Source organism: Rhineura floridana, chromosome 3 (genome assembly GCF_030035675.1).
Source record: "Rhineura floridana isolate rRhiFlo1 chromosome 3, rRhiFlo1.hap2, whole genome shotgun sequence".
NCBI lineage: Eukaryota > Metazoa > Chordata > Lepidosauria > Squamata > Rhineuridae > Rhineura > Rhineura floridana.
The window spans coordinates 53,524,124-53,547,712 of NC_084482.1; the positions used below are offsets into that span (position 1 = coordinate 53,524,124).

General features: G+C 46.3%; 3 protein-coding genes across 7 annotated transcripts in view; 1 reads left to right on the forward strand and 2 right to left on the reverse strand.

Moving 5' to 3' along the window:
• The window catches only part of SLC26A11 (solute carrier family 26 member 11), a 29,673-nt gene extending 26,492 nt beyond the window's left edge, over positions 1-3,181 (reverse strand). Inside the window, exons 1-2 of the mRNA XM_061615800.1 lie at positions 2,746-3,181; positions 1,030-1,371 (exon numbers count right to left, since the gene is read on the reverse strand). Coding sequence (XP_061471784.1) covers positions 1,030-1,221 — 192 coding nt within the window. The 5' untranslated portion in view covers positions 1,222-1,371; positions 2,746-3,181. The remainder of the gene's footprint in view (positions 1-1,029; positions 1,372-2,745) is intronic.
• On the forward strand, positions 2,964-18,312 carry SGSH (N-sulfoglucosamine sulfohydrolase). 3 transcript variants are annotated; one of them, XM_061615803.1, is made up of 10 exons: positions 2,964-3,210; positions 4,887-5,047; positions 5,195-5,300; positions 7,043-7,193; positions 7,662-7,818; positions 7,993-8,074; positions 8,735-8,938; positions 10,665-12,304; positions 15,130-15,213; positions 15,972-18,302. In XM_061615803.1, exons 1-8 carry the CDS (start codon positions 3,102-3,104, stop codon positions 11,222-11,224), a joined length of 1,530 nt encoding a protein of 509 aa, XP_061471787.1. In that variant the 5' UTR covers positions 2,964-3,101; the 3' UTR covers positions 11,225-12,304; positions 15,130-15,213; positions 15,972-18,302. The 3 variants fall into 3 exon arrangements, with proteins under 3 accessions (XP_061471787.1, XP_061471786.1, XP_061471785.1); XM_061615802.1 differs by having other exon boundaries at positions 10,665-15,222; positions 15,972-18,312; XM_061615801.1 differs by having other exon boundaries at positions 10,665-15,213; positions 15,972-18,311.
• The window catches only part of CARD14 (caspase recruitment domain family member 14), a 32,000-nt gene continuing 20,492 nt past the window's right edge, over positions 12,082-23,589 (reverse strand). For all 3 annotated transcript variants that reach the window (XM_061615796.1, XM_061615794.1, XM_061615797.1), the window contains exons 13-21: positions 23,128-23,317; positions 21,687-21,813; positions 20,954-21,191; positions 20,724-20,787; positions 20,026-20,137; positions 16,403-16,573; positions 15,903-16,006; positions 15,092-15,207; positions 12,082-14,298 (exon numbers count right to left, since the gene is read on the reverse strand). In XM_061615796.1, coding sequence (XP_061471780.1) covers positions 14,091-14,298; positions 15,092-15,207; positions 15,903-16,006; positions 16,403-16,573; positions 20,026-20,137; positions 20,724-20,787; positions 20,954-21,191; positions 21,687-21,813; positions 23,128-23,317 — 1,330 coding nt within the window. In that variant the 3' untranslated portion in view covers positions 12,082-14,090. The remainder of the gene's footprint in view (positions 14,299-15,091; positions 15,208-15,902; positions 16,007-16,402; positions 16,574-20,025; positions 20,138-20,723; positions 20,788-20,953; positions 21,192-21,686; positions 21,814-23,127; positions 23,318-23,589) is intronic.

Below are 23,589 nucleotides of genomic sequence, written 5' to 3' on the forward strand. Positions count from 1 at the left end.
CTTAAGTGTAGAACTTTGCATTTATCCCTGTTGAATTTCATTCTGTTGTTTTCAGCCCAATGCTCCAGCCTATCAAGGTCCTTTTGAATTTTGCTTCTGTCTTCCACGGTATTAGCTATGCCCCCCAATTTTGTATCATCTGCAAATTTGATAAGCATGCTCTGTACCTCCTCATCCAAGTCGTTAATAAAAATGTTGAAGAGCACTGGGCCCAGGACCGAGCCCTGTGGTACCCCACTCATCACTTCCGCCCAGTTTGAAAAGGAATCATTGATAAGCACTCTTTGAGTACTATTCTTCTAACTTACTTATAAGTAGAAACGTATATGATTTCATTGTTACTTCTACAGATATACAGAATACATAGACCCATATCTAACACCCTGGGTGTTATGAAGAGGGCGATGTGCTTGAAAAAAAATGTTTGTACAGGTAGTTGTGTGCAAAAGTGCTTGCGACTGCCAGCTCAGACAAAGCTTTAGAGAAAATGGACAGAGATAAGAAAGCTATGGAAGGTGTTCCTTTTCAGTGTTCCAGGCAGCCAGTTAGCCATGACTCCTTTTCAGAACACTTTACCCTATTCCATTTCCCCCACCTGACAGACCCTTAGCATGTTGTGGCCACTGAGCATACTCAGTCGTCACTGGTCATTTTTGTGGGGGCAGCTGGGTATACCCTCAGATTTTTATCCCTAAATATCCAGGGCACCTCTTTCCTATCCCAGTCTCCATTCACCGGTTTATAAGAATCAGTAGGAATTATCAGACCAAGATCGCTCTCTCCAACTAAAAATTGAACATGACACATTGTATGCCATCTGAAAATACCTATCCTACACTCATCAACAGGATCTGAATATCTGTTCCAAAACAAAGTAAATGGAATACTGTAGGAGGCAAACTCACCACCATGCACAGTCAGAGCATGTACCACTGCACATATGTAGCCATATACAGTACTTATCAACTTGGACTAACTGAACATTTTCAGAAAGCACGTTAACAGAAGCTCCTGGATCAATGGCCTCACCTGCACTGGGAGGCCAGCCACTACAGCATAGGCAAGAGCTTGTGGCACAACAGTCAATCCCACCGTCAGTCCAGCAATGAGATCAAGCTGCAGCCATTGCAGAGAATATTTGGGAAGCCACCTTAGCACTGGCAGCCTCTTCTTGATTATTCTCCAGCATTGCTCCCGACACTCGTGGCTTCTCTCTGCCATGGCTGGACTTACAATAGTTCAGACCGATTCACTTGAGATCCAGCCATGGTCTCACCCCCTTGCAGGCACATCAGTCATGGAGGCAGCTGAAGGGGAATGTCATCTCAGGTGGTCACTAACAATGCAAGTCAGAAAGGCTCCCAGACATACCTGGAGGGGAGGGAAGTACACTCATCATTCCAGTCACTGGAAATGGTTGAGTTATTTTATCAGTTCTTCATTTCAAACATTTATGGCATATTGAAACCTAAGTGTCCGCTTTCTTCCCAAAAGACAAATAGCGCTAGGAAATCTTCTAGTTTATATTTGTGAAACAGACCCAAGAAGTGGTGTGTGTGTTTTAAGATGAAACTAAAAGCAGGAGTGCAAAAGAAAACCAAAATCATATCCTGAAACAACTAAAGTGCCAAATACGAGAGCACAATAAATATATAAACAGGAAAGTATTGTAATGGCAGAACACAGCATGAGCACTCTATATCACTGGGCCTCCCAAACAGTGGGGAGCCTTCCACAGAAAGAAAGCAAATCCCTACATCTGAAGAACCTCCCCTCCCCTCTCCAGGGAATGTCCCCTTTGTCTCTATTAGCAAAAAGGGCAGAACTGGCTCTAAACATTTTATTGACCCAAGCAGCAGCACTACACTACCCAAAAGGTGCACCCCACTTACTATCACATAGGAAGCCAAGTGCACAACTCTCAGGCACCTTTAGTCTGTGCACTCTGGCAGGACCTGGCAATAGACTAGGGACTGGGTAGTTGCTACTTCATGTAAACAATGTCATCAAAGGACAGCTCAACCCTGCAAACAGGGGTTATTTCAGGGGAACATTTTATTATGATTGCTCAAACTGTTTTTATGATTCAGGTGGCTACTGTAGGCACATTGACTTGCAAATAAACCCCTCTGAATGTAGGACTTATTTCTGAATAGGCACACACATATGCTTCTACTGTAGATGTTGTATACCATATTATGTATGGTTTTAACAGAAAATTTGTGCATAAGTTTTGAAAGTAAATAATGTTTACTTATTTACTAGTAAATAATGTTTACTAGGTAAGACACATAGGATACCCCTAATTTCAATCCTCAACCATTTTTTGCTAACATACAAGCGTGGGTATAGTACTATATTTGTCGATTTGTTTAAATTTATTTATTTATTTAAAAGCATCTTAACTTTGAGTTGCTAATATTTAGCAAAAGTGTATACTTCAAGCATACCCATGGCAAGCCCCACCTTTCCGACCAAGAAGCCTCATTTGCCTAATCACAGATATAGGATTATCAGCACATCTATGCAGTGATAAGAAAAACACACCGTCCGCACTCTCACATTCAAGAACCAGCATGAAAATCAGATCCCGGGGCTAAGCAGTTGCTCAAATGTTCCAAAGCAGTCAGTAGGTACAGGAGCCTCATAAAGCCAGAAATAACCTGGGACTCTTTGAGGTGGAGGGACAAGGCAAGGCAGGGAAGGGAACTAAGATGTAAACAAAAATAACACTGGGGAGCTTACACGTCCATACTGATAAAAGAAGATTATTGGATTCTATTCCAGGCACGCAGACAAGGAAACCTCAGGATCACAACTTCCTCCCGATAATCAAAGCCACCAAAACGACCCCTTCCCAAGGGGATGCTGCTCAGCTCTTCATCCCAGACATCTTGGCAAGCCACACTCGCAACGTCGCCCGCAAATCCACTGAAGCGCCTGAAAAGCCTAGATCCGGTCTGGGAGACGTCTCATGTGATCCGGTAGAGAAGCGGAGGTGGAGCTAAGCAGCGACTGGCCCCTTTTCAGTGGCGTTTCGTCTTGGAAGAAACAAGCTTCTCTTTACCCGGCGAGGAAGAGGCTCGGGGTGCTGGCTTGACATGCAGCTGTCTGCGCAGAGCTGGGCGCCAGCTTTGCTGCTGCTGGTTCTGCGGGTCGGCGCTGCTAGGAAGGACCCGAGCCGATCTCGCAACGTGCTACTTATTGTAGGTGAGCGAATAGATTCGGGAGCCCAGCTGGGTTGCTCGGCCCGAGAGATTAATCCTATAAGGGCTAGACGCTCTCCCCTCATCATCGCCACTCCTACGTAGAAACCCACCCAGTGAACATCACTCGAAATAACCCTAGTCAAACTAAAGGGCTCCTTTGAGGATAAAAGGGGAGGTGATGGGCCTTATCCGGCTCTTCCGACTCAAGAGTAGACTGTTTCACAGCCACCGTTCCCTTCGCGTAATTCTCTGGGCTCTGGGTAGGCAGGAGAATGCAGGCAGGTGGGCAGGGCAAAGGCTGTCGCATTTGGTGCACTATTCAGACCATGTCAGCTTTCCCCTCAAGAAGGGCTCCTGTGCTGTTAACAGCCGTATGACATACAGAATTAAACAGGTCCAGCCATTCCTAGCATGAGGATGTACTGGTGGAGAAGGCAGTGCAGGGCGAGTTTCTGTCTCTTGTCATGCCACTGTTATAGGCCTGTGTTCTTCCAGACACTGAGGAGCTGCTAAACTGGCTACGAGGTAGAGGTATCTAGAGATCTTGGCAATCATACCCTGAGGTTTGGAATTCCAGCTGTTGCTGGTAGAAGTGTGAGTGAGTGAATGGGATGGACCTATGCCTGCCAACTCTAAAGCAGGTGCAGGAAACCTTTAGACCTCCAGCTGTTGCTCAACTACAACTCCCATCAGCTCTAGCAAGCATGGCTAATGGCCAGGGATGATGGGAGTTGTAATCTAGCAACATCTGGAGTGCCAAAGGTTTTGGAGGCAGTATGCTTCTGAATACCAGTTGCTGGAAACCACAGGAGGGGAGAGTGCTGTTGTACTTAGGTCTGCTTGCAGGCTTCCCATGGATGGGCTGGGCATCTTGTTGGCCACTGTGAAAACAGGGTGCTGGCCTAGATGGGCCGCTGGCCTGATCCAGCAGGCTCTTCTTATGTCCTCTAAAGGCTTTGGTAGAGTGGGATTAGCATTAAGACAATGGTGTGATATTTGTGGTATTTGTTTCCCCTTTTTCTTCTGCATATGCTGTAGTTCCTCCTATGTACAGCTAGCTGACTTAATGGAACATCTTGACATACGGAACTGTTGCATGACTCAGATTCCAGTGCTATCTTTTTCACTCCAACTGCATAGTACCATTGCTAGAGCACATGGAGATAATGTTGCTTATAAACACATCCGCACAAGACTCTTCTGTACATGCATGGATTTTTTTTTTGCAGTGTTCACATGTCATCCTCCTCAAAATGCTGCCCCATACTATTTTCCCATTTCATCTGGATTTACCATTTCAGTGGAAAATCCATTAAGTTAAAAAAAAATCACTGAAACAGTAAATCCAGGTTAAATGAAGGAGAAAAATGGGATGGTACTTTGATGAGGACAATGTTGTGTGGATGCTGCACAAAATCTGCATGCTTGTGCAGCACTGCGTCCACAATAAATTGTTGTGTGGAAACACTGTGTAAATTGCCAGAGTTTGGAGTGCAGCACAACATTTCAGTTTCAAAGGCTTAAACCTGGGATCTTGGTTATGAGTTAGCTCTGCTTGAGCTGCAGAACTTGGTCCTATTCTCAACTACCTGGATGATAGCTAATGTTCATAGCTGACAGAGATGTTGAAATGGGGATACTGATCTCACAGCTTGACCTCTGACCTCTCTATGGCAGCTGACGATGGTGGCTTTGAGAGCGGCGTGTACAACAACACAGCCATCAGCACCCCAAATTTAGATGCCTTGGCCCAGCACAGTTTGATCTTCCGGAATGCCTTCACCTCCGTCAGTAGCTGCTCTCCGAGCCGGGCCAGCATCCTGACAGGCCTACCCCAGGTAACACTTGCCAGATGGGAACAGGGAACACACCATGCAAGGAAACTGCTTGCTCAGTCCTTTTCCGTGACCTGGAACTCGGTTACCTGTCTGCCCGTTGACTACTGTGTCCTGCTCGTATTGTGAATGATTCTCTTTTATCTACAGCACCAGAATGGGATGTATGGGCTGCATCAGGATGTACATCATTTCAACTCCTTCGATAGCATTCGGAGCCTCCCCCTGCTGCTCAGCCAGGCAGGAATTCGGACAGGTAAGCAAGTGAGAGCAGGAGCTCCAGATGCCACTCTTGGGAGTGGATCCAGAAGGGACAGCCTCCATGCCATAGAATTTGGTTCATTTTCTTTGCAAGCTAATAAGAAAATAAAACATAAGGAAATTAATAAAGATTTTTTTAAAAAAGCTACGCTGCTGTAAATCCCTTGTTTATAATGTGCCTTGATGACTTTTAACCTAAGCTCTACCATTTTACATAGATGAAGAAAGGGGAGAGAAGATCCTTATAGATCCTATCTATTTTATCCACCAAGTTCCCCTTCAGTATTTTTCTGCCATGGACTGTCCTCCAGTCATGGGAAGGGGATCTAGACCTAGAACAGTCATCCCTGTTCTAGATCATGCTCAGTCCAGAAGAGAAAAGCAGTTTATACACTGAGTACCACAAAATGTATTCAGTATGAAATATAAAGCCACCCTATATGGAAGAGGCTAGATTTCAAGTAAGGTTTAATCTGAACTGAATGTCTCCACAGCTGTATCCAGGAGCACATTTGCCCAAATAAAACTGGTGCGCCAGCTGCACCTGTTCCTGGAGATACCTGATCTGACTAGGGTGATGCATGCCTTGGTTACATCCCGCTTAGACTACTGTAACGCTCTCTACGTGGGGCTGCCTTTGAAGACTGTTCGGAAACTTAAATTGGTATAAAGAGCTGCAGCCAGAGTGCTAACCGGGGCTGGTTATAGGGTCCATACAACTCCCCTGTTACAACAGCTCCACTGGCTGCCAATTTGTTTCCGGTCACAATTCAAAGTGCTGGTTTTGACCTACAAAGCCCTATACGGCTCAGGTCCAGACTATTTGACAGATCGTATCTCCCTACATGAACCTGTCCGGGATTTGAGATCTTCAGGTGAGGCCCTTCTTGTGTTCCCCACACCTTCGCAAGCATATATGACGCGGACACGAGATAGGGCCTTTTCGGTGGCCGCCCCTAGGCTGTGGAACTCCCTTCCAAGTGAGGTACGATTAGCTCCCTCCTTGCCGTCTTTCCGGCGACAAGTAAAGACTGTTTTATTTCAGTGGGCATTTGGGATAGAGAACAACCAGGATTAAGTGTCATAGGTTTGGTGATTACATTATATGATTTTATTATTTTAAATTGCCCACTGTTTTTAACCTATATTTTATGGTTTTAATTTTTCTCATAGTTTAATTCTTTTTTAATAATATACTCTGTATGTTTTAATGGTGTTGTTTTTAGTTGTAAGCCGCTCTGAGTCCTATTGGAAAAAGGACGGGGTAGAAATAAAGTTTATTATTATTTATTATTATTATTAATCCCCAACCATGTTTTCATTGCCAGAGGATCAGACCTGGAACATGTGAATGCATTCTTTATGTGCTTAAAGACAGTCTCCCAGCACTAAGTGACCACAGCCAAGCTGCACACAAGTATTCCTCCCCAACTGATATGAAGCCTACATTTATGTAACTGCATTTACTTGCATCCCTGCATTTGGATTGGGATAGCCTGAGCCTTGGCAGGAAGCTGTTTTAGGAAACCACAGTTCCAGGGAAGCAGCCAGTAGCTCAGAATGACACCAGTAGCCTTGTGTGGAATTGGTCCAGAGTGCATATGCCCTGCATTTTATTTGGCTCCCAAAAGGTTAATAGTTCCCAAGGGCATCAGAGCACTGGGAGATGTTTAGATGCTCCATTAGCTTTTCCTTATACTTATCTCTGACTTGGTTGTTGGTGATTGTTTGCTTCAGGAATCATTGGGAAGAAACACGTTGGGCCAGAGGCTGTCTATCCCTTTGACTTTGCCTACACTGAGGAGAATGCCTCTGTCCTGCAGGTGGGCCGGAACATCACTCGAATCAAGTTGCTTGTTCGGAAATTCCTCCACAGCCAGGATGAGAAGTAAGATCCCATCACCTGGAATTACATTGCAGATTCACTGCCAACGTAGACTTCCTGATTGAGCCAGGTCACTCAGGCATGCATACATGGACATTTAAGGATGCACATCTGTCAGTCACATGGTTATTTTTATTTATTTATTTATTAAATTTATATCTTGCCCTTCCTCCCAGGAGGAGCCTATGTTTGCTGCAGGGAAAAGTCTCTGCAAGCCTGAGGGACAAAAAGGAGAACTTGGGAAACTCTTTTTTTTTTAGTTCACAAAAGATAGTAGATCAGCACTGAGGAGCAGCAGAAAAACTGAGGGGAGCAGAGCAGGCCTAGGGACTATGATTAGGAAAAAGAGGGACCCCAACAAAGCCAAAAGACTTCCAATGTGCTGCTAAAAATGGTGGAGGACATGTTCTGTCAGGGCATCGCATATGGAATGGCCGTTGGTGCATTCACATCTCCCTTTTCCACTTTTAGGCCTTTTTTCCTGTACATTGCTTTCCATGATCCTCACCGCTGTGGCCACTCCCAGCCCCAGTATGGAGTTTTCTGTGAGAAATTTGGCAATGGGGAGACTGGAATGGGCTGGATCCCAGACTGGAAACCTCAGCATTACAGCCCAGATCAAGTGCAGGTGAGACATGTATCTAGGCATTGTGCAGCAGGTCATCTGCGCTGAATGAAGGGAGGTTTGTCAAGATGTTCCCACGTCCACTACAATTTCTAGGTGGCTTTGTTGGCCTTTATTCCCTTGGTTTCCTTCCTACTGTGGCTTCTGAAAACAGTTGCTTTTCCTTTCTATTCTAAGGTCCCGTATTTTGTACAGGACACACCAGCTGCTCGTGCAGATCTGGCTGCTCAGTACACAACCGTTGGGCGCATGGATCAAGGTAGGACTGTTACTGAATCAGAACAATCCTGCCTGGAGGAGCAGAGGGCAAGGCTTGAGTGACAGTGCTCTTGAAGTAGAAAGAGAGCTTAGGAATGTTTAACAAGGGCCTGGTGCATTTTTGCACATTTGATATACAGTGTGGTATCTCTTAAGCTTAAGGACCTAAGTTCTGCTCTGCAGGAGTGGATGGAAATCTTCGGTACAAGGGTGTATGTGGCTTCCAGGCACACACATGCGCTTAAGTGGTTCTTAGAATCCTAGAAACGTTAAAGTTCTCTTTTTTAAAAAAAAGTTTCTTGCTGTTACTGTTTTTAGAAACAAGTAGCATGGCAGTAGTATGTTTCTGAAGCATGGAAGGAAGGCATGAAATGAATCTGCACATTACATCGGAATGAAGGCTTGGTTATCTTCAGCATTTATGATTTAGCAATATCAACACTTGATTACCCCCACTGAGTGAAAATGTCTGATGTTGAATAGATGGATTATCTTTTAGTTTTGGCTGCTGGATGTATGGGGAAGTGAACCCCATTCACTATTAAGACAGGAATTATGAGGATGAAGGTGCCTCCTCACTTCCATCTGAACAAGGTATTGGTGCAGCAGACTACAGTCCTTCAGTGCAGGATGATTAATTCTCTTTCTCTGGGACATGCAGGGATTGGTCTTGTCCTGGAAGAGCTGCGCAGTGCTGGCTTCCACAACAGTACGCTTGTGATCTACACTTCAGACAACGGTATCCCCTTTCCCAGTGGCAGAACTAACCTGTACTGGTCGGGGACAGCTGAACCCCTACTCATCTCCTCCCCTGAGCATCCTGCACGCTGGGGACAGGTCAGCAGTGCCTATGCCAGCCTGCTGGGTAAGAACTGCTGAGAGATGAACTTCTGTATTTACATTGGGGCGGGGATAGGGATTTAGATGTGATGAAAATACCTGGGCTGCTCAGACAACGGTGAAACGGTTTCCCTCTTGCACTCATCTGTTCTAGGATCTCCTGCTGCTCTTGCACTGAAGGGAGGGAAGGGGACACTGCCCCCTGTTCACCCTCTGAGCGGGAGAGGAATGTGGTTGCAATGTGTAGGTCCCTTCCAGCAGCTGCCGACTCTAGCAGCATTTTTGGTGCCTTTCAGTCCTTTCCCCAGTGTAGCTTCATTGTGGCATACACATTCCTATGACCCTTTCCAAACATCCAGTTTATATACAGCAAATGCATGATATCACTCATGCAGTGTGGGTGCCAGACAACTCGCCTGATGGAAGCACTTCACAATGGGCATATGGCATTTGCTCAGTACTCAAAATGCAGCATATCATTTTTGGGAAAATGCAATTCTTATTGTAGCTAGGAAAGCTGCTGCGATTTGTAGTCCTGTCCAAAACTTAATTACAGAGTGTCTTGACACTTACTGGAAATTGGCTGTGGCATCACTGATGATGAGAGACAACTTGTCCCCACCCCATCTCCCTGCCACATTCTAACCCCAAATGCTTGCTCTCAGAGCCTTAAGAGAGTTAAAACGTTTTAGTCTCAAGGCAGACTTGCGAAGCCTCTCATCAGTTTTACCTGCAACCTCAAGCAGCAAGCTCTCAAACTTGTCTTGAAACTTTAGCAGGACTTGCTGCCTGGTGATGATGCTTCTTCTAAACTCCTGTGTTTGTTTTGGAGGTGGGGGAGCATTTGCACACTGAGCATTCACCCTCTCATCTGCTGTTTAAAGCGAAATTGGAGGAAGCAGGACTTCCCCAGCTGTCTCTCCCCCAACAACGTTACAGGTTGACCTTATATTGCTCTGTTCTGTTTCAAGTGGGACTTGTCAGGCTTTTCCAGAGGCTTAAAATGCAGCATGGCATGTTTTGAACTGACCATGTAGATATGTCCTGAAGACCCCACTGGTGGGAAACTGTTCATAAAAGGCAAAAGGCTTCTGCAGAGCGCAAGCAGAGAGATGTTTGCATCTGGATTTGTGGAGCAGGCACAATTTTCCTTACCTGCTTGCATCTGTTCTGCGGCTACACTGATTCATTGGTGATACATGCTGGTTTCAAAGGCCACAACCTGCATTAGGCAGAACAGGCTGTCTTGTTCCCTCTCCCATGAGCAACAGGAAAGAGAAGCAAGCAGAGGAAGAGAGGGAGACCAGGGGCAGTGCCTAGTGCAAATGTGTGGGCATGACGACTTTACCCCCCTCCTTAAGTAACATTAAGACTTGGCTGAGTAACAATATGTGCACAGTGTGGAACTGGGGCTAGAATTTGGAGATCTGGAAGGAACCAAGGGAGGTTATCTGGTTACAGGGAAAGAAGGGGCATTTGGCATAGTGAGCTTTTGGAGCAGGCATGGGGAACCTGTGGCCCTCCCAATGTCATTTAACTCCAATTCCCATCAGCCCGAGCCAGCATGACCAATGGTAGGATTGATGGGAGTTGTAGTCCAGCAATCTCTGGAGGGCCACAGGTTCCCCAGCCCTGCTTTGGCAGGGGCAGTGGGCTTTCTGCCAGAGCCAGGAGCATCCAACTTAGCTCCTTCCTTGCCGCCTGAATCAGGTACACACGTGACACTTTTCCTTTCCCCTCTCTCTCTACAGACGTCACTCCCACCATTTTGGACTGGTTCTCTGTGCCGTATCCCAGTTACACTCTGTTTGGGAAGCGGATGGTGCAACTCACTGGGAAGTCCCTGTTACCAGCCCTGTTGCTAGAGCCCCTGTGGGCAACTGTGTTTGCAAGTCAGAGCCTGCATGAGGTGACCATGTATTATCCCATGCGGGCTGTGCAGCGAGGGGCCCTACGCTTTATTCACAACCTGCAGAACCGCACACCCTTCCCCATCGACCAAGATTTCTATGTTTCGCCCACATTCCAAGACCTGCTAAACAGGACCCAGGCAGGGCAACCCACTCATTGGAACAAGACCCTGCACAGCTACTACTACAGGGAACGCTGGGAGCTGTATGATCACAGCATTGACCCTACCGAGAGCCACAACTTGGCTTCTGACCCCCGCTATGCGCAGGCTCTTGAGGAGCTCCGAGAGCTGTTGCGGAAATGGCAGTGGGAAACAGATGACCCCTGGGTGTGTGTGCCTGATGGCGTCTTGGAGGATAAGCCTAGCCCCCAGTGTCGGCCACTCCATAATGAACTGTGATTTCCCCTCCCCGCTCACTCTTTCCCTTTGTGGTGGCTGCTACTTCCTCATTCAGAAGAGCAGCAGTAGGAAAAGATATATTGCAACTCAAGTGCACTTTGCTGTAACTTGGGAAGGCTGCAGTTTGCAGAACTAAATATTGGTGGTGAGTTTGCAGCTGGGGGAGGAGCTGGAGTCAAATCTAAGAGCGTGATTGCTTCCTCTAGAAGAGGAAGTAGTGCCTATGGCTGTTTTTTGCTTGCTCCAGATTTATAAACCACCTTAGCCAGCCCCCTTTCCAAAGTGTTTGCTGCCAAGGGGAATAATACTGTAAGTGCCTAATGGATTACCCAGTGGATGCTCTGGCCAACACCACACTAGTTGTTGTACAGCAAGAACAGAAATGGGCTGGTCCCATCCAGGCTGTGACAAGTTTGTTCAAAAATAGTGCCTTTGTGGGAAAATGTATGCAAATGGATTAGGCTTGGAGCCAGTACAAAAATGTGGGAGAGTGCATTGTTCAGTCTTCTCAGGATTGCACACAGGGGAGTCACTTAAAAGGGCCCAATTCCAAAATCTTCACATGCATGGAAAGCTAATGTACTTTCTAGACTGCTACAGGCCAATGAGTGAACTGTGTCATGTTATAAATGGTAAGTTTGAACAGACTTTTTATGTGAATCCTGCTGAATATCCAACAGCACTGCTAAAGCCAACCTTTGTGGAACAAAGTGGCAGACAGGCATGATGCTAGATTCTCTGGGTGTGAACAGATTACTTCGTTGAGCTAATATTCCTTCCCACATTAACTGCAGCAGAAACAGTCACTCAAATAGCTAAGGGCTCTTTCCTGAGTTTCTCCTACAGCTGGGATTTGTCCCTTCAGCCGGGAAGCCTCCACAGACATTTGGCTTGGAATCATTTTTGTGCACAGCAGTGGGTGGCACGGAACATACAGGAAGTGTCCAACAAGAATTTTAATTTAATACAGTTTCTAAATTCAAGCAACAGAGCCATCTCTCACCATGCTATTTTACAAAATGAAATAAAATCCAACATGCTTTACCTGCATGATTGATTAACAAAGTGGAAGGGAACCAGGTAAGAGACAACGTGAATGAATATACAATTGTTTACAATATTGTATCTACAGTCTCTGGCATTAACACCTTGTTGTCTATTAATAGTCTCAGATTCTTGAGAAGCAGGTGTTCACAGAAGGCCAGACAGCTCTGGGATACCCAGTACACTAAAGGAGAGACCACATGGTCACATATATTTGGGGGAAGGGGACTGGAGGGCACAGGCAGAGAAAATCATACAGCACCCCACCCTTTATTACCCACTTACTTAGAGGCAAGTCCCATTGAAATCAATGGGGCTCATTTTCAAATAGGCCTATATAGGATTGCACTGTAAAAACCTAGTATCTATACTCAGTTAAGCAAAATCCAGAATACACATTTTTGGGTACAAGTCACAGAAACAACCTTGTCTAAAGTCCCATGAAAATCAGTGACATAGCTTTTAACTCTGTTGAACAATGTATTGATTTTCAATGCAATAGAAGAATGCCTAATACTCTGGATTGCACTTCTATTTCTGAAAATGGATTTCAGATTTTGATAACATATGGTTATGAAGGGAACATTCGTCCAAGGATCGTCAAATCCTTGCTCAATTGCTGGTTAACAACATTCCAGTTGCTCAATTTTAATATAGAAAAGGCAAACTGCAATGACTATTCTCCCTTAAATGAAATGAAGTAGAAGATTATTTTGTAAGACTAAGACAATTTTATCTTTTTTTTAGTGTTCTCTTTCCAACACATGCTTCAGCTCATGGGACACTGCAACAACCCACAAACTTTCTTCCCAGGGTGTCCTGTGCCAACTGAGTTCAGCCCCTGTACTTTCATTCATAGTCTATTTCTAAATTGTGTAACGAGATATCCATGGATTGAAAGGGGGGGTGGAATTGTTATAGGATAGTTGCAAGGAGAAGTCAGTCAGGAGTGGCTAATCCCTGGAGAACAGTCTGATGCATGCCCCCTTCCACCATTTTTTTACTGCCCCCAGATACCTGATTTTAGCAGCGGTGGCAAAAAATGGGAAAAATTGAACTAAAGACAACATGGACAAACAGATTTAAACCATAGTCCAGTGCTCCCTGGTGGGGATGGAGAGCTTCCCCTCCCCAGTCATCAGAGGAATCATTTAATTAGTATGGAAGGGGCAATAACCCCTCTTCTTCCTCAACTGATCTGCACAGATGCATACGTCCTGTGTGTGTGCATGGGAGAGTGTAGGTGGCTACACACACCATTGACATATGGCCATCGAGGGTTGGCTGTTAAGCAAAAACACGGTAGTTACCCCTGCACACTAAGCACTGCTTATTCATTACATGGCCATTGTGTTAGCCCCAACTACCCTCCCACAAAAAGTGTGACTTGGTGGGTGAATGGAACTGGAGCTAGGCAAGAGAGGTGAAGTGAAGGGAGAAGAGAAAGAATAAGTGTTCCGGATTTTAAAACCAACGTTGAATATCCATTTACCTGAACTCACACATTTCACACACAACTGCATATGGGCCTCAGCTTAGTCACCACCACCAAACATAGCTGGGATGTAGTCAGAGGTGGGAGGCAAAAGGCCAAGTAAGCTTAGAAGCGTGTGTGTATATGTATGAGAGAGTTCAAACCGTGTAACAAGTTAATTGTTCACCCAGTAAACAGGTTGCTCATTCTTCATAGCTGGGAGATTTAAGAACATGCCCCAGTCCCTCATGAGCTTAATTCAGGATAAACTGTAGCATCTTCAAGTCTTTCCGAGGCCCGAGACAAACGATGTGACTCGGGGCGCATGCTTGCCCATTTCCAAAGGGATCAATGAGGCACTTCTTCCACCCACGCCACCTTCTTCTGTTCATCAGCGATGGCCATGCGGACACAGCTGAGCAAAGCATCATGGTCGCTCCAGGCATCGGGGGTGATGGTGCCGTAGAGGCATGGCACTGTCTCCAGCTGGGCCTCCTCTTTCCGGGCAGTGTCCAAAAGTTGCTCTTCAGTTGTTCCAAGGCGCTGTAGGGCTTTCCTGAAATGCAAAGTGTTTGGGTGCTGGAATCAGCAACTCAGAGGCTGGGCCTTATCTACTTAGGCTGCAATCCTAGCCATGTCTACTCAGAAGCCATTGCATTCAATAGGGCTTACTCCCAGGCAAATGGGGATAGGATTGCAGCCTTAGTCCCATTTCATGTAATGCAGACTAGGAAAGGACAGAGGCCATAATGGGCACAGCAGGAAGAGGAGGAGGAACAAGTTTTCCCACATTAACTGCAAGGGAGAATTGGTGGTTACAGCAGAAAGGATGGCCAAGACTGAACCAGAAGATTGGAGGGGCTATCTAAGTGGGAGAATAAATTACCTCCCCTGCCTCTTTTGGTGATTGGCATAGCTGTTGTCCAATACTCTTGCAGGGGTAGAGTGGAATCATGTAATGTTTTTTCCAGGTTGCCTTAAATGACAGTCTCCTCTTTGGGTAAAGGTAAAGGTGTCCCCGCACTTGTAGTGCGAGTCGTCCTTGTTTCCGACTCTTAGGGCGACGTCTTGCGACGTTTACTAGGCAGACCATATATATGGGGTGGGATTGCCAGTTCCTTCCCTGGCCACATTTCACAGCCCAGCCACAATGATAGGCTGTGACTTGCTGTGTACCCTTCAATACCTCACCAAACATATAACAGGCACCATAACCAACTTTATACACCTTGAATCCTGGCTCAGAAAGAAAGAGGGTTGCCCTACTATAAAGTGAGAGGATAAGGATTTGCCCTCTTTGGCTTCTGTTGAGTAGAAAACAGCCTCGCATCTGGAACAGCCGCTCTTACCTGAATTTCTTTCCATTCTTTTCATTGATGGTGACCAGGATAATGATGGGATAGATTTCCATAGCCAGAAGTTCCTGCACACTCTCGAGGCCCAGGTCCAGCCAGCCATGCACATTCTAGAGGTGATCAGGGTAATAAGTTCACGTGTGTGCGTGTGTGTGTGCATGCCTGTTTATTGCAGTGCCCAATACTGACTAGTATCCATATCTCAAGTCCTGTTTGAGTGAGTTCAAACCCCAGTTTCTCACAAGAGATGCTTGTGCCTGCCCTGCACTCCTGTGCCACATCCCCAAACCAAGGGTTAATCATCCGGGGTCTGGGGGAGAGATCTTAGAACCCTTACTTTTTGGGTAGCAGGATCCCTATGTCTCCAGCATCCTACCAGCCAATCAGCATGAAAGGGGAGTGTGTTGGCCACTAAGAAGAGTCTCCTAACATGCTTCCTTCCTGCTGATTGGGGCCAGAGTGAAAGGAGGTGAGCTAGTCACTCAGAAGACTTGTTTCAGTAGCTAACACTCTTCCCTTTCATGCTGATTGGCTCATAAGAATGTCTGTTGCAGAGCTTGGAAAAGTTACTTTTTTTGAACTACAACTCCCATCAGCCCTATCCAGTGGCCATGCTGGCTGGGGATGATGGGAGTTGTAGTTTTAAAAAATAAGCTTTCCAAGCTCTGGTCTGTTGTTATGGGAGAAGGCATTAACAAGGATCTCATTCTTAACCGAGCAGCAAAAAGGGGTGGTGGTGGCTGTGACTATCATGAAGGGACCCTGCCACTACACTACTGCCCCCAACCCCCTGCATGCCAATTACCTTTTGCATTAGCCCCTCCAGAGCCTGATGGGAAACACAACAACTGCTATTCATCTCTCTTTTTCCAAGGGTGGCATCTCTGAGCTGTGGTTCACTCTGAGGCTCTGCAGAAGCAGGAAAAAAATGACAAAAGATCCAAAATGGCAGAGGTCTGGACTATTTTGGAGCAATTCCAAACTGGGATCGTCTGTTAGATCTTAATTGGTGATACAGCTGGGACGGCAGAGGAAAGGACAAGCAAAAGTGCTACAGATGTCAAGATGTGGCAGATAGTGTGTTCTAGAGTGAGGTAATGATGGTGACGGGAAGTGGAGAAGGATACCGGCAGACAACCCCTTCTCCCTGCTTCCTATGGCTCAGCTGGACACTTGCCTCCTCCTCTGAGTGAGGTAAGCCACAAAAAGTTGTTCACTTGCCTGTGGCTTATCCAACAATTTTCCTGCACAGTTCCACCAAAGGTACCCACAAAAGAGCCAAATCAAGCCTATCCAAGAACATACCTGCTGGACATTTCTCAAAGGCCTTGGACAGGCACAGCTTGTCAGCCAGGATCCTCCGCAAAAGTGCAGGCACCAAGAGGACTGGGCGTGGCCGGCCGGGCCTGCAGGGTCTGACTAAAGTGTATGGCATCAGGCTGACACAGCTTGTGTGGAGACTGACTCGATGGTTCACTAGAGGAGAAACAGAAGGGCAAAGCTGTCAGAAAGGAAAAAGCTGGAGGATGCCACCACTACCACTGCATTTGCTGCTTGGCCTTTTGACCCATCACTGTCTTTTTAGGGCACCAAATTTGAAGGCATTTATCAAATTGTCCCGTTTCACTTTTTCCAAGCAGTGGAATCTGCCTCATGGGTTCTTCAGTATCCCCATCTCAGGTATAAATGAGGGGGTTTGACTGAGTGGATCCAGGGAGTGGTCAACGCATCATTGTGGGAGGGAGTAGTTCCAGCTGCCCTGAAAGAGGCGGTGATCTGACCGCTTCTGAAAAAGCCCACCCCCTGGACCCATTAGTCTGTGACAATTAGCAACCGGTCGCAAATGCCCCCTTCTTAGGGAAGGTGATTGAGAGGGTTGTGGCACAGCAATTGCAAGTACTCTTGGATGAAACATTATCTTGACCTGTTCCAGTCTGTGTTCAGGCCTGGTTATGGGACTGAATTGGCCTTGGTCGCCCTGATGGATGACCTTTATTGGGAGAAGGACAGGGGGAGTGCGACCCTGTTACTATTACTTGATCTCTCAGCGGCTTTTGATACCATTGACCATAGTATCCTTCTGGGCCGACTCAGTGAGATAGGTATCTCAGACACTGTTTTACAGTGGTTCTGATCCTATCTCCAAGGTTGTTTTCAGAGAATAGCATTGGGTGATTGTCTTTCGGACTCCTAGCAGTTGTGCTGTGGGGTGCCTCAGGGTACCTTCTTGTCCCCCCATGCTGTTTAACATCTATATGAAGCCCTTGGAAGCAGTCATCAGGAGATTTGGGGCAAGGTGTCAGCAGTAAGCTGACGATACCTAGCTCTGTTTCTCTGTAACATCTGAATCGGGAGAGGCCTGGCAAGCCCTGGATCCCTGCCTGGACTTGGTGGTGGGCTGGATAAGGGCCAATAAACTCAGTCTGAATCCTAGCAAGATGGAGGCACTGTGGGTAGGTAGTTCCCGAGTTCGGATAATTGGTCAGTTGCCTGCTTTAGATGGGGTCATACTCTCTCTGAAAGAGCAGGTCAGTCTGGGAGTGCTCCTGGATCCATCTTTGTTGCTAGAGACCCAGGTGACCTCAGTGGCTAGGAGTGCCTTTTACCAGCTTCGGCCGTTTCTGGAACGGGATAGTCTGACCACTCTTGTCCACGCACTGGTAACCTCCATGCTGGATTACTGTAATGTGCTCTATGTGGGGCTGCCCTTGAGGTATGCTGCTGGTGCAAAATGTGGTGGCGAGACTGCTCACTGAGGCAGGGTATCACCAACATGTCACTCCGCTGCTGAAAGAACTGCACTGGCTGCCCATTTGCTGCCAGGCCAAGTTCAAGGTTCTAGTTTTGGTGTACAAAGCCCTATACAGCTTTGGACCGGGATACCTGAAAGACCATCATACCCCTTATATACCCAGTTGATCACTGTGCTCTGCAGGTGAGGGCCTCCTGCAGATACCATCTTATCAGGAGGTCCGTTCTGCACAACATAGGAAACAGACCTTTCGTGTGGCGGCACCTACCCTGTGGAATTCCCTCCCCTTAAATATTAGACAGGCACCATCTCTGTTACCTTTTCGGTGCCTATTGAAGACTTTCCTCTTTCAACAAGCCTTTTGAGACCTTATCCCAGTCTGCGTCTGTGTTGGAATTGCTTTTTAATGTTTTTAACCTTTTTTTTTTCTTTTTTAAGATGTCTTCAAAGCTTTTAAAAAATGTTTTTAAAGATGTTTTGTTTAAATGTATTTTAAAGTCTGTTTTATGATGTTTTAAAGTGTTTTTAGTGTTTTTGTTTGCCGTCCTCAGCTCCTGCTGGGAGGAAGGGTACGATATAAATAAAATAATTAATACATAAAATAAAATAAATAACATGGCACATGGGTTGCTACTGAAGTCAGGAAGCAGGTTCCTTCCCACCCCATCCCCCGCAATCTGGCTCCTAGAATTTCTTAATGGCTTCATAAGTGTTCACAGGGAAGGCAAGGGGGCAGACCCACCCACCGCACTGGGATGAATCATAATTCCAACATTTCCATCTTTCATTCCTTAAAAATAGTAAGTTTCTAGCATTTTTAGAACTGGAGATATGAGGCAAAAATTTAGACACCATTCTTCTCCTTTCTTGTGTGAGAAATTGGCCTGCTCTCCCTTTTCAGTGTTTTACTTCCCCCACAAAAAAGAAATTGCCTCCCTAATTCCCCGAGAAATGCCCATAGCTGGCTCCTCAGTTTTGAAACAAAGTGTTTGCACCCAACAAATTCCACAATGTATTCAAAATGAGGGATTTAAGGAGGTGCTGCTCTAGCCTAGAACAGAAGGTTGCAGCGTGGAGTTGTTTTGTCCATGTGCCCCATATGTCCATGTGCAAATTCTGAGATGGGGCAAATGTAAAATGAGAACAATAAGTAAGTGTGAGAGAAAGATAGGAGTCCATGCCGTCTTTGTGTTATTTAAGGTAACAGCAGCTCATCTGATACTTCTTTTGAGTTTGATGGATACTTATATGGAGGAAGACTTGGTTGGCACTCCTGTTTAGTCCTAGGAGGGGAAAGTCACACGTATAACCATTCTGCATAGGTAGGTAGGCTGTTGATGTGATGGTAATGAGGCTGTGGCAAGGAGGATATTCTTCATAGTAGTAGTATGTGGCAATCTGAATGCTGGGAGCTGAAGCGACAGGGCAGGGAGGAAGCCATGAAAGATGTTGGAGGTGGACTGGAGTGAGTGATGCAGGAGGCATCCTCTAACCAGCATCTAAATCAGTGGCAGAGAACCTTTGATCCTCCAGATGTTATTGGACTCCAGCTGCCATGAGCCCCAGTCAGCATGGCCCAGTGGTCAGTGATTACAGGAACTATAGTCCAGCAAGATCTGGAGAGCCACAAGTCCCCCCCCCCCCATCTAAACCAGTCAAACTCCATTATCTCACAGCACCTGCAATTCCATGTGAGTAGCAAGGAGGGAAAAATAGTAGGAAAGGGGGTAGCAGTGAGAGAGAGAGGGTGGCTCCACCCACCTTTGGCTCTGACCATGCCCACTCTTGATTCCAGCTTCACCCACCACCTGTACACAACCTCCGACACCTTACGTCTGAGAGATAATCTGTAACTCCTGCTTTACAGGGAGTTACACTAGGGAACAAAGCAGTGTCCCCCAATTCCCTTTCATTTCAGGCTTTACTGCCCAGTCCAGTCTCCAGAGAAGGAGACTGAAGTCAGTGTCAGAAAATAGCATATGGTCAAGGATCCACTCCCCACATGTGGAATCATACAATCATATATGAGATTCCCATTTAAGAGAAATGAGCCATGTAGGCTCTTCTGGAGAAGACTAACCCCAAGACAATTCTCTTCTAGAACAGTGTATTGCTAAAGGACAGGGGAATTCTATTTTTAGCAACACAAACAATACCCCCACTAACTTGAACTCACCATTTGGCTTGCTGGAGTCTGACAGGATATAATCCATGGATGACCAGAGTGGATTGGTTTTGTTGTTGTCTGTGCTAACAATACGCACCAGTTTGGGCTGCACCCCAGAATTCTACAAGGGAGAAAGCAAAGTGTTTCTGTTAGATCCCTGAAAGCATAGATATGGCCCACGGTTTGCAGCAGTGAATATCTAAATTAATATAGTTAAATTACACCAGTGTCTCCAAATGGCCACAGTGCCATGCCTTCATTTCAAACTACTATCACCCATTTTTCTTACCACATTTTTTAATTAATTAAATTTAATTCCTGCCCTTCCTCCCAGTATTAGCGCACATATTACTGCTGTTACGGATGTGTTTTCTTCTCTGCCATCTTCCCCAGCTTGCATGGAAAATTACATTGGTCCACCCTGGTGGGGCTGCAGTGTTTTGTTATTGGTGGTGACTGCAGATCACAATCTGAACAGATGCTTTACATCATTCCTCCAAATCAGAAGATGGTCGAAGGAGCACAACAACAAGATAACACCATCTTGCTTACAGTGGCATGACAGTCAGAATAACTGGACACAATTGTTGGTAAGGACTGCACAAGGCAATGCCGTGGTTACCAATGGGCTGTGTCTGTTACCATATAGGAAAGACGGTCTGATTGTGATTCCTTTCTAAAATTCTTTCGTAGGGTGCCCCCATTACCTTGTGAGAAACTGTGCTCTTCTGGGCCAGTTCCTGGATCAGGATGATGAGCTGCTCTTGCGCCCTAGAGTGAAGAGAAGGGGGCAGGAATGCATTAGGCAGAAGGGAGCAGATGTGGTCCCTCCTCCTCCTCCTGCTGGGGCATTGTGCTATATGGAGATGACTGCCTCAGATGGGCAAGGGTGTGCCCATTCCCCCCCCCTCAAGCCTATTCAAAGGATGATACTCACCGGCAGTAGTTAGGGATAGTGCCAGCATCTATGTCTTTCATGGTGTAGGGGTTCACCTGACAGGCACTCCATTGGGTGTGGCCCTGGCACACTGTGTCAGTGATGTGTAGAATATCATGGCACCCCACTGTAAGTTCCCCAGCTGCCTGCCTCTCAAGGCACAGGTTGGACCGAATGTAAAAAGAGTCACCAGACGTCACCAGCTTGGAGTTCAGGTCACTCAGCAGCTTCTTGTAACCTAACAAGATACAGAGTGGTGGGATGGTGAGTGAGAGAAGCAGTGGCACAGGGGCAGTTGGGAAGCTCATGGGGAGGGCACAGTGACCATGGCTTCCTGAGTAGGACCTCAGACTCCACCCGTGGCTGGTGAGATGCCCAGGGCTGTCCCAAAACATTCTGATGTCTAAGTGGAAAATCTAAAGAGCACCTCCTCATTTACACTCTTTGACAATACACCAAAAAGGTCTCTGACACATTCCTCATTGAATGCTCTTGCACAGTTTACATTAGTTTCAGCTGGGCTTGTGCAGGAGAACTTCCCAATGGATTCTACCCATGAATCAGGTTTGTCTATTTTCCAATATGCTACCCTTAGTGGTAGCCACTGTTCACCTTACTTGATGGTATGATGTCAAGCAATAACACTGATCACTCAACAGTTACTTTTTCCCCTTTCCAACAAACCAACCAAGCAGACGGGCAGATAGGCAGGCAGGTAAGCAGGCATCCTTACCCTCCATGTTGAGTTGCACAGATAGGCAGCAGAAGCCATTCACCTTTCCCAGGATCCAAAGTGCCTCCTCAAGTGTTGCATCCTCCAAGACAGCCTTGAAACCTGGTTCCATTACTCCATAATCCACCTACAAGTTCAAAGAGGTTCAAAGTGAAATACCTTTAGAATAAAAATAAAAAGGTCACTGTGGAATGGTCTCAAGAGACAGACGAGGGCAATCAATTGCAGCCTAGCCAAGCTGGGAGAGAAGAGAATCTTTTTCCATGCTCATATCATCAAAACACTTTTGTAAAAAGCATCTAATAACCCAGCAGTTTTGCAAGGGGAAAAGAGCACTGAAATCCCAGTAAGGGCAGAAGAAGCTGAACAATATGTCTTGCATTACAGCGATACTCAATAACACTGAACATTTTGTTCACTGTCCTTGAGCAATTTCCTCTTGTCATCATTTCAGCTAGTTATTAGTCTTGAGGCAGCGTGTTCCCAAGTAGTTGTGGGAATGCATCACAATGAAGGTCGCCCAGCAGGTTGTACCTGGACGTGTCCTATCCTGGGCAGTTTACCATCTCTGCTCCCAGTGGCTCTCTCCTTGGGTAGCTTAGGTTTAGCTTTTGAGCCTTTCCAGAAGCAGCTCTGGTCCTTGCCCAATCATCACAAATTGTTTTCATCATGATCCAGGCGTAGGGTGTCCCAGCAAGCACTTCCAATACAGGGGAACCACAGTTTCACAGCACTCAGACTGTTAAATTGAATTGCTGGGGACTAGAGATTCTAATCACAGCAAGCAAACTATCTTGTGCGTTCATGTTGTGGGCACAGTGGTTGTACTAGCATCATTGGACATTATTGCAATCATGTGAGGTGCACTGGCAGTACCTTTCCTGCCTATCAACACCATTTGGAGTATCTTGGCTCTTTCCATTTTGTTTCGTTCCTTCAGTACCAAATCACTGCCAGATGGTAATGTTGGAATTGCGGCTTGCCTGTCAGGGCAATGCCACTGCGTATGACAGGAATGAATAGAGACAGAACGCTAGAAGTGGTGAAGATGAATCTTTTACTGATTCAATAGCTTAGTTCAGATACACAGATACACGAGCTCTCTCCTTCACATACATCAAATGCACCCCCCACACCCTGAGCTGTTTCTATGGAGTTATATAGCCTTGGCAGCTTTCCTGCCCAGCCACCTGCAGCCTTCGGTCTGCTCTTTGTCCTTGAGCTCCAGAGTGTGCTGTTTAACTCTGTTTTAACCCTGTCCATGTCTTTTGGAATACATCACGTCTCAGCATTCTAACAGGTAATTCCCTGGGCTCTGCAGGGAATTACATGGGAATAGGGATGCAGCTAGAATGAGTAAAGTGCTACATGAAATAGGGACATAGGCCCTTAGACAGAGACTTAGAACATGATGTGGAGTGAAGAGATATGCACATCATACCAGCACAATCTGATGGCCTGGTGACAAAGACATCTCATCAGCAGCAGAGCCAGGTGTGACTTGGTGAATGAAGATGCCTGTCTGGTTGCCCCCAATGATGTTGATCTGCTCCAGCAAAGCATTGGCTTGGAAGGCAATGGTAGTGATGCGGCTTGGGAAGCGCTGTGCAGGCCGGCGGCGCATAGGCACACTGAGAAGAGAACAGAGCAGTGAGGACAGAGTGGGTATGGGACTTCCAGCTCCTACCAGATGAGCACCTCCCCATTGCTTTCCCCCACTGCCATTTGGCTTACCCATCATGGGCTCAGCTGAGCTACAGTCACCTACTTATGGCATGCAGGCCTCTTCATTTATTACAGAAAAGGACTTCAGCTCACAATGTGAAGAGCAAAAAAGTGACTTGGATTAAGGAAGAATATTATGGACCAGAATTTTTAATCACCAAACACTGAGCATAACAAA

Excerpts from the sequence above, each read along its gene's own strand:
- SGSH (XM_061615802.1), top strand. The coding sequence starts at position 3,102 with ATGCAGCTGTCTGCGCAGAGCTGGGCGCCAGCTTTGCTGCTGCTGGTT. Across the intron at positions 5,301-7,042 it reads CCAGGCAGGAATTCGGACAG|GAATCATTGGGAAGAAACAC; the intron begins GTAAGCAAGTGA and ends TGTTTGCTTCAG. Across the intron at positions 7,194-7,661 it reads CTCCACAGCCAGGATGAGAA|GCCTTTTTTCCTGTACATTG; the intron begins GTAAGATCCCAT and ends TTCCACTTTTAG.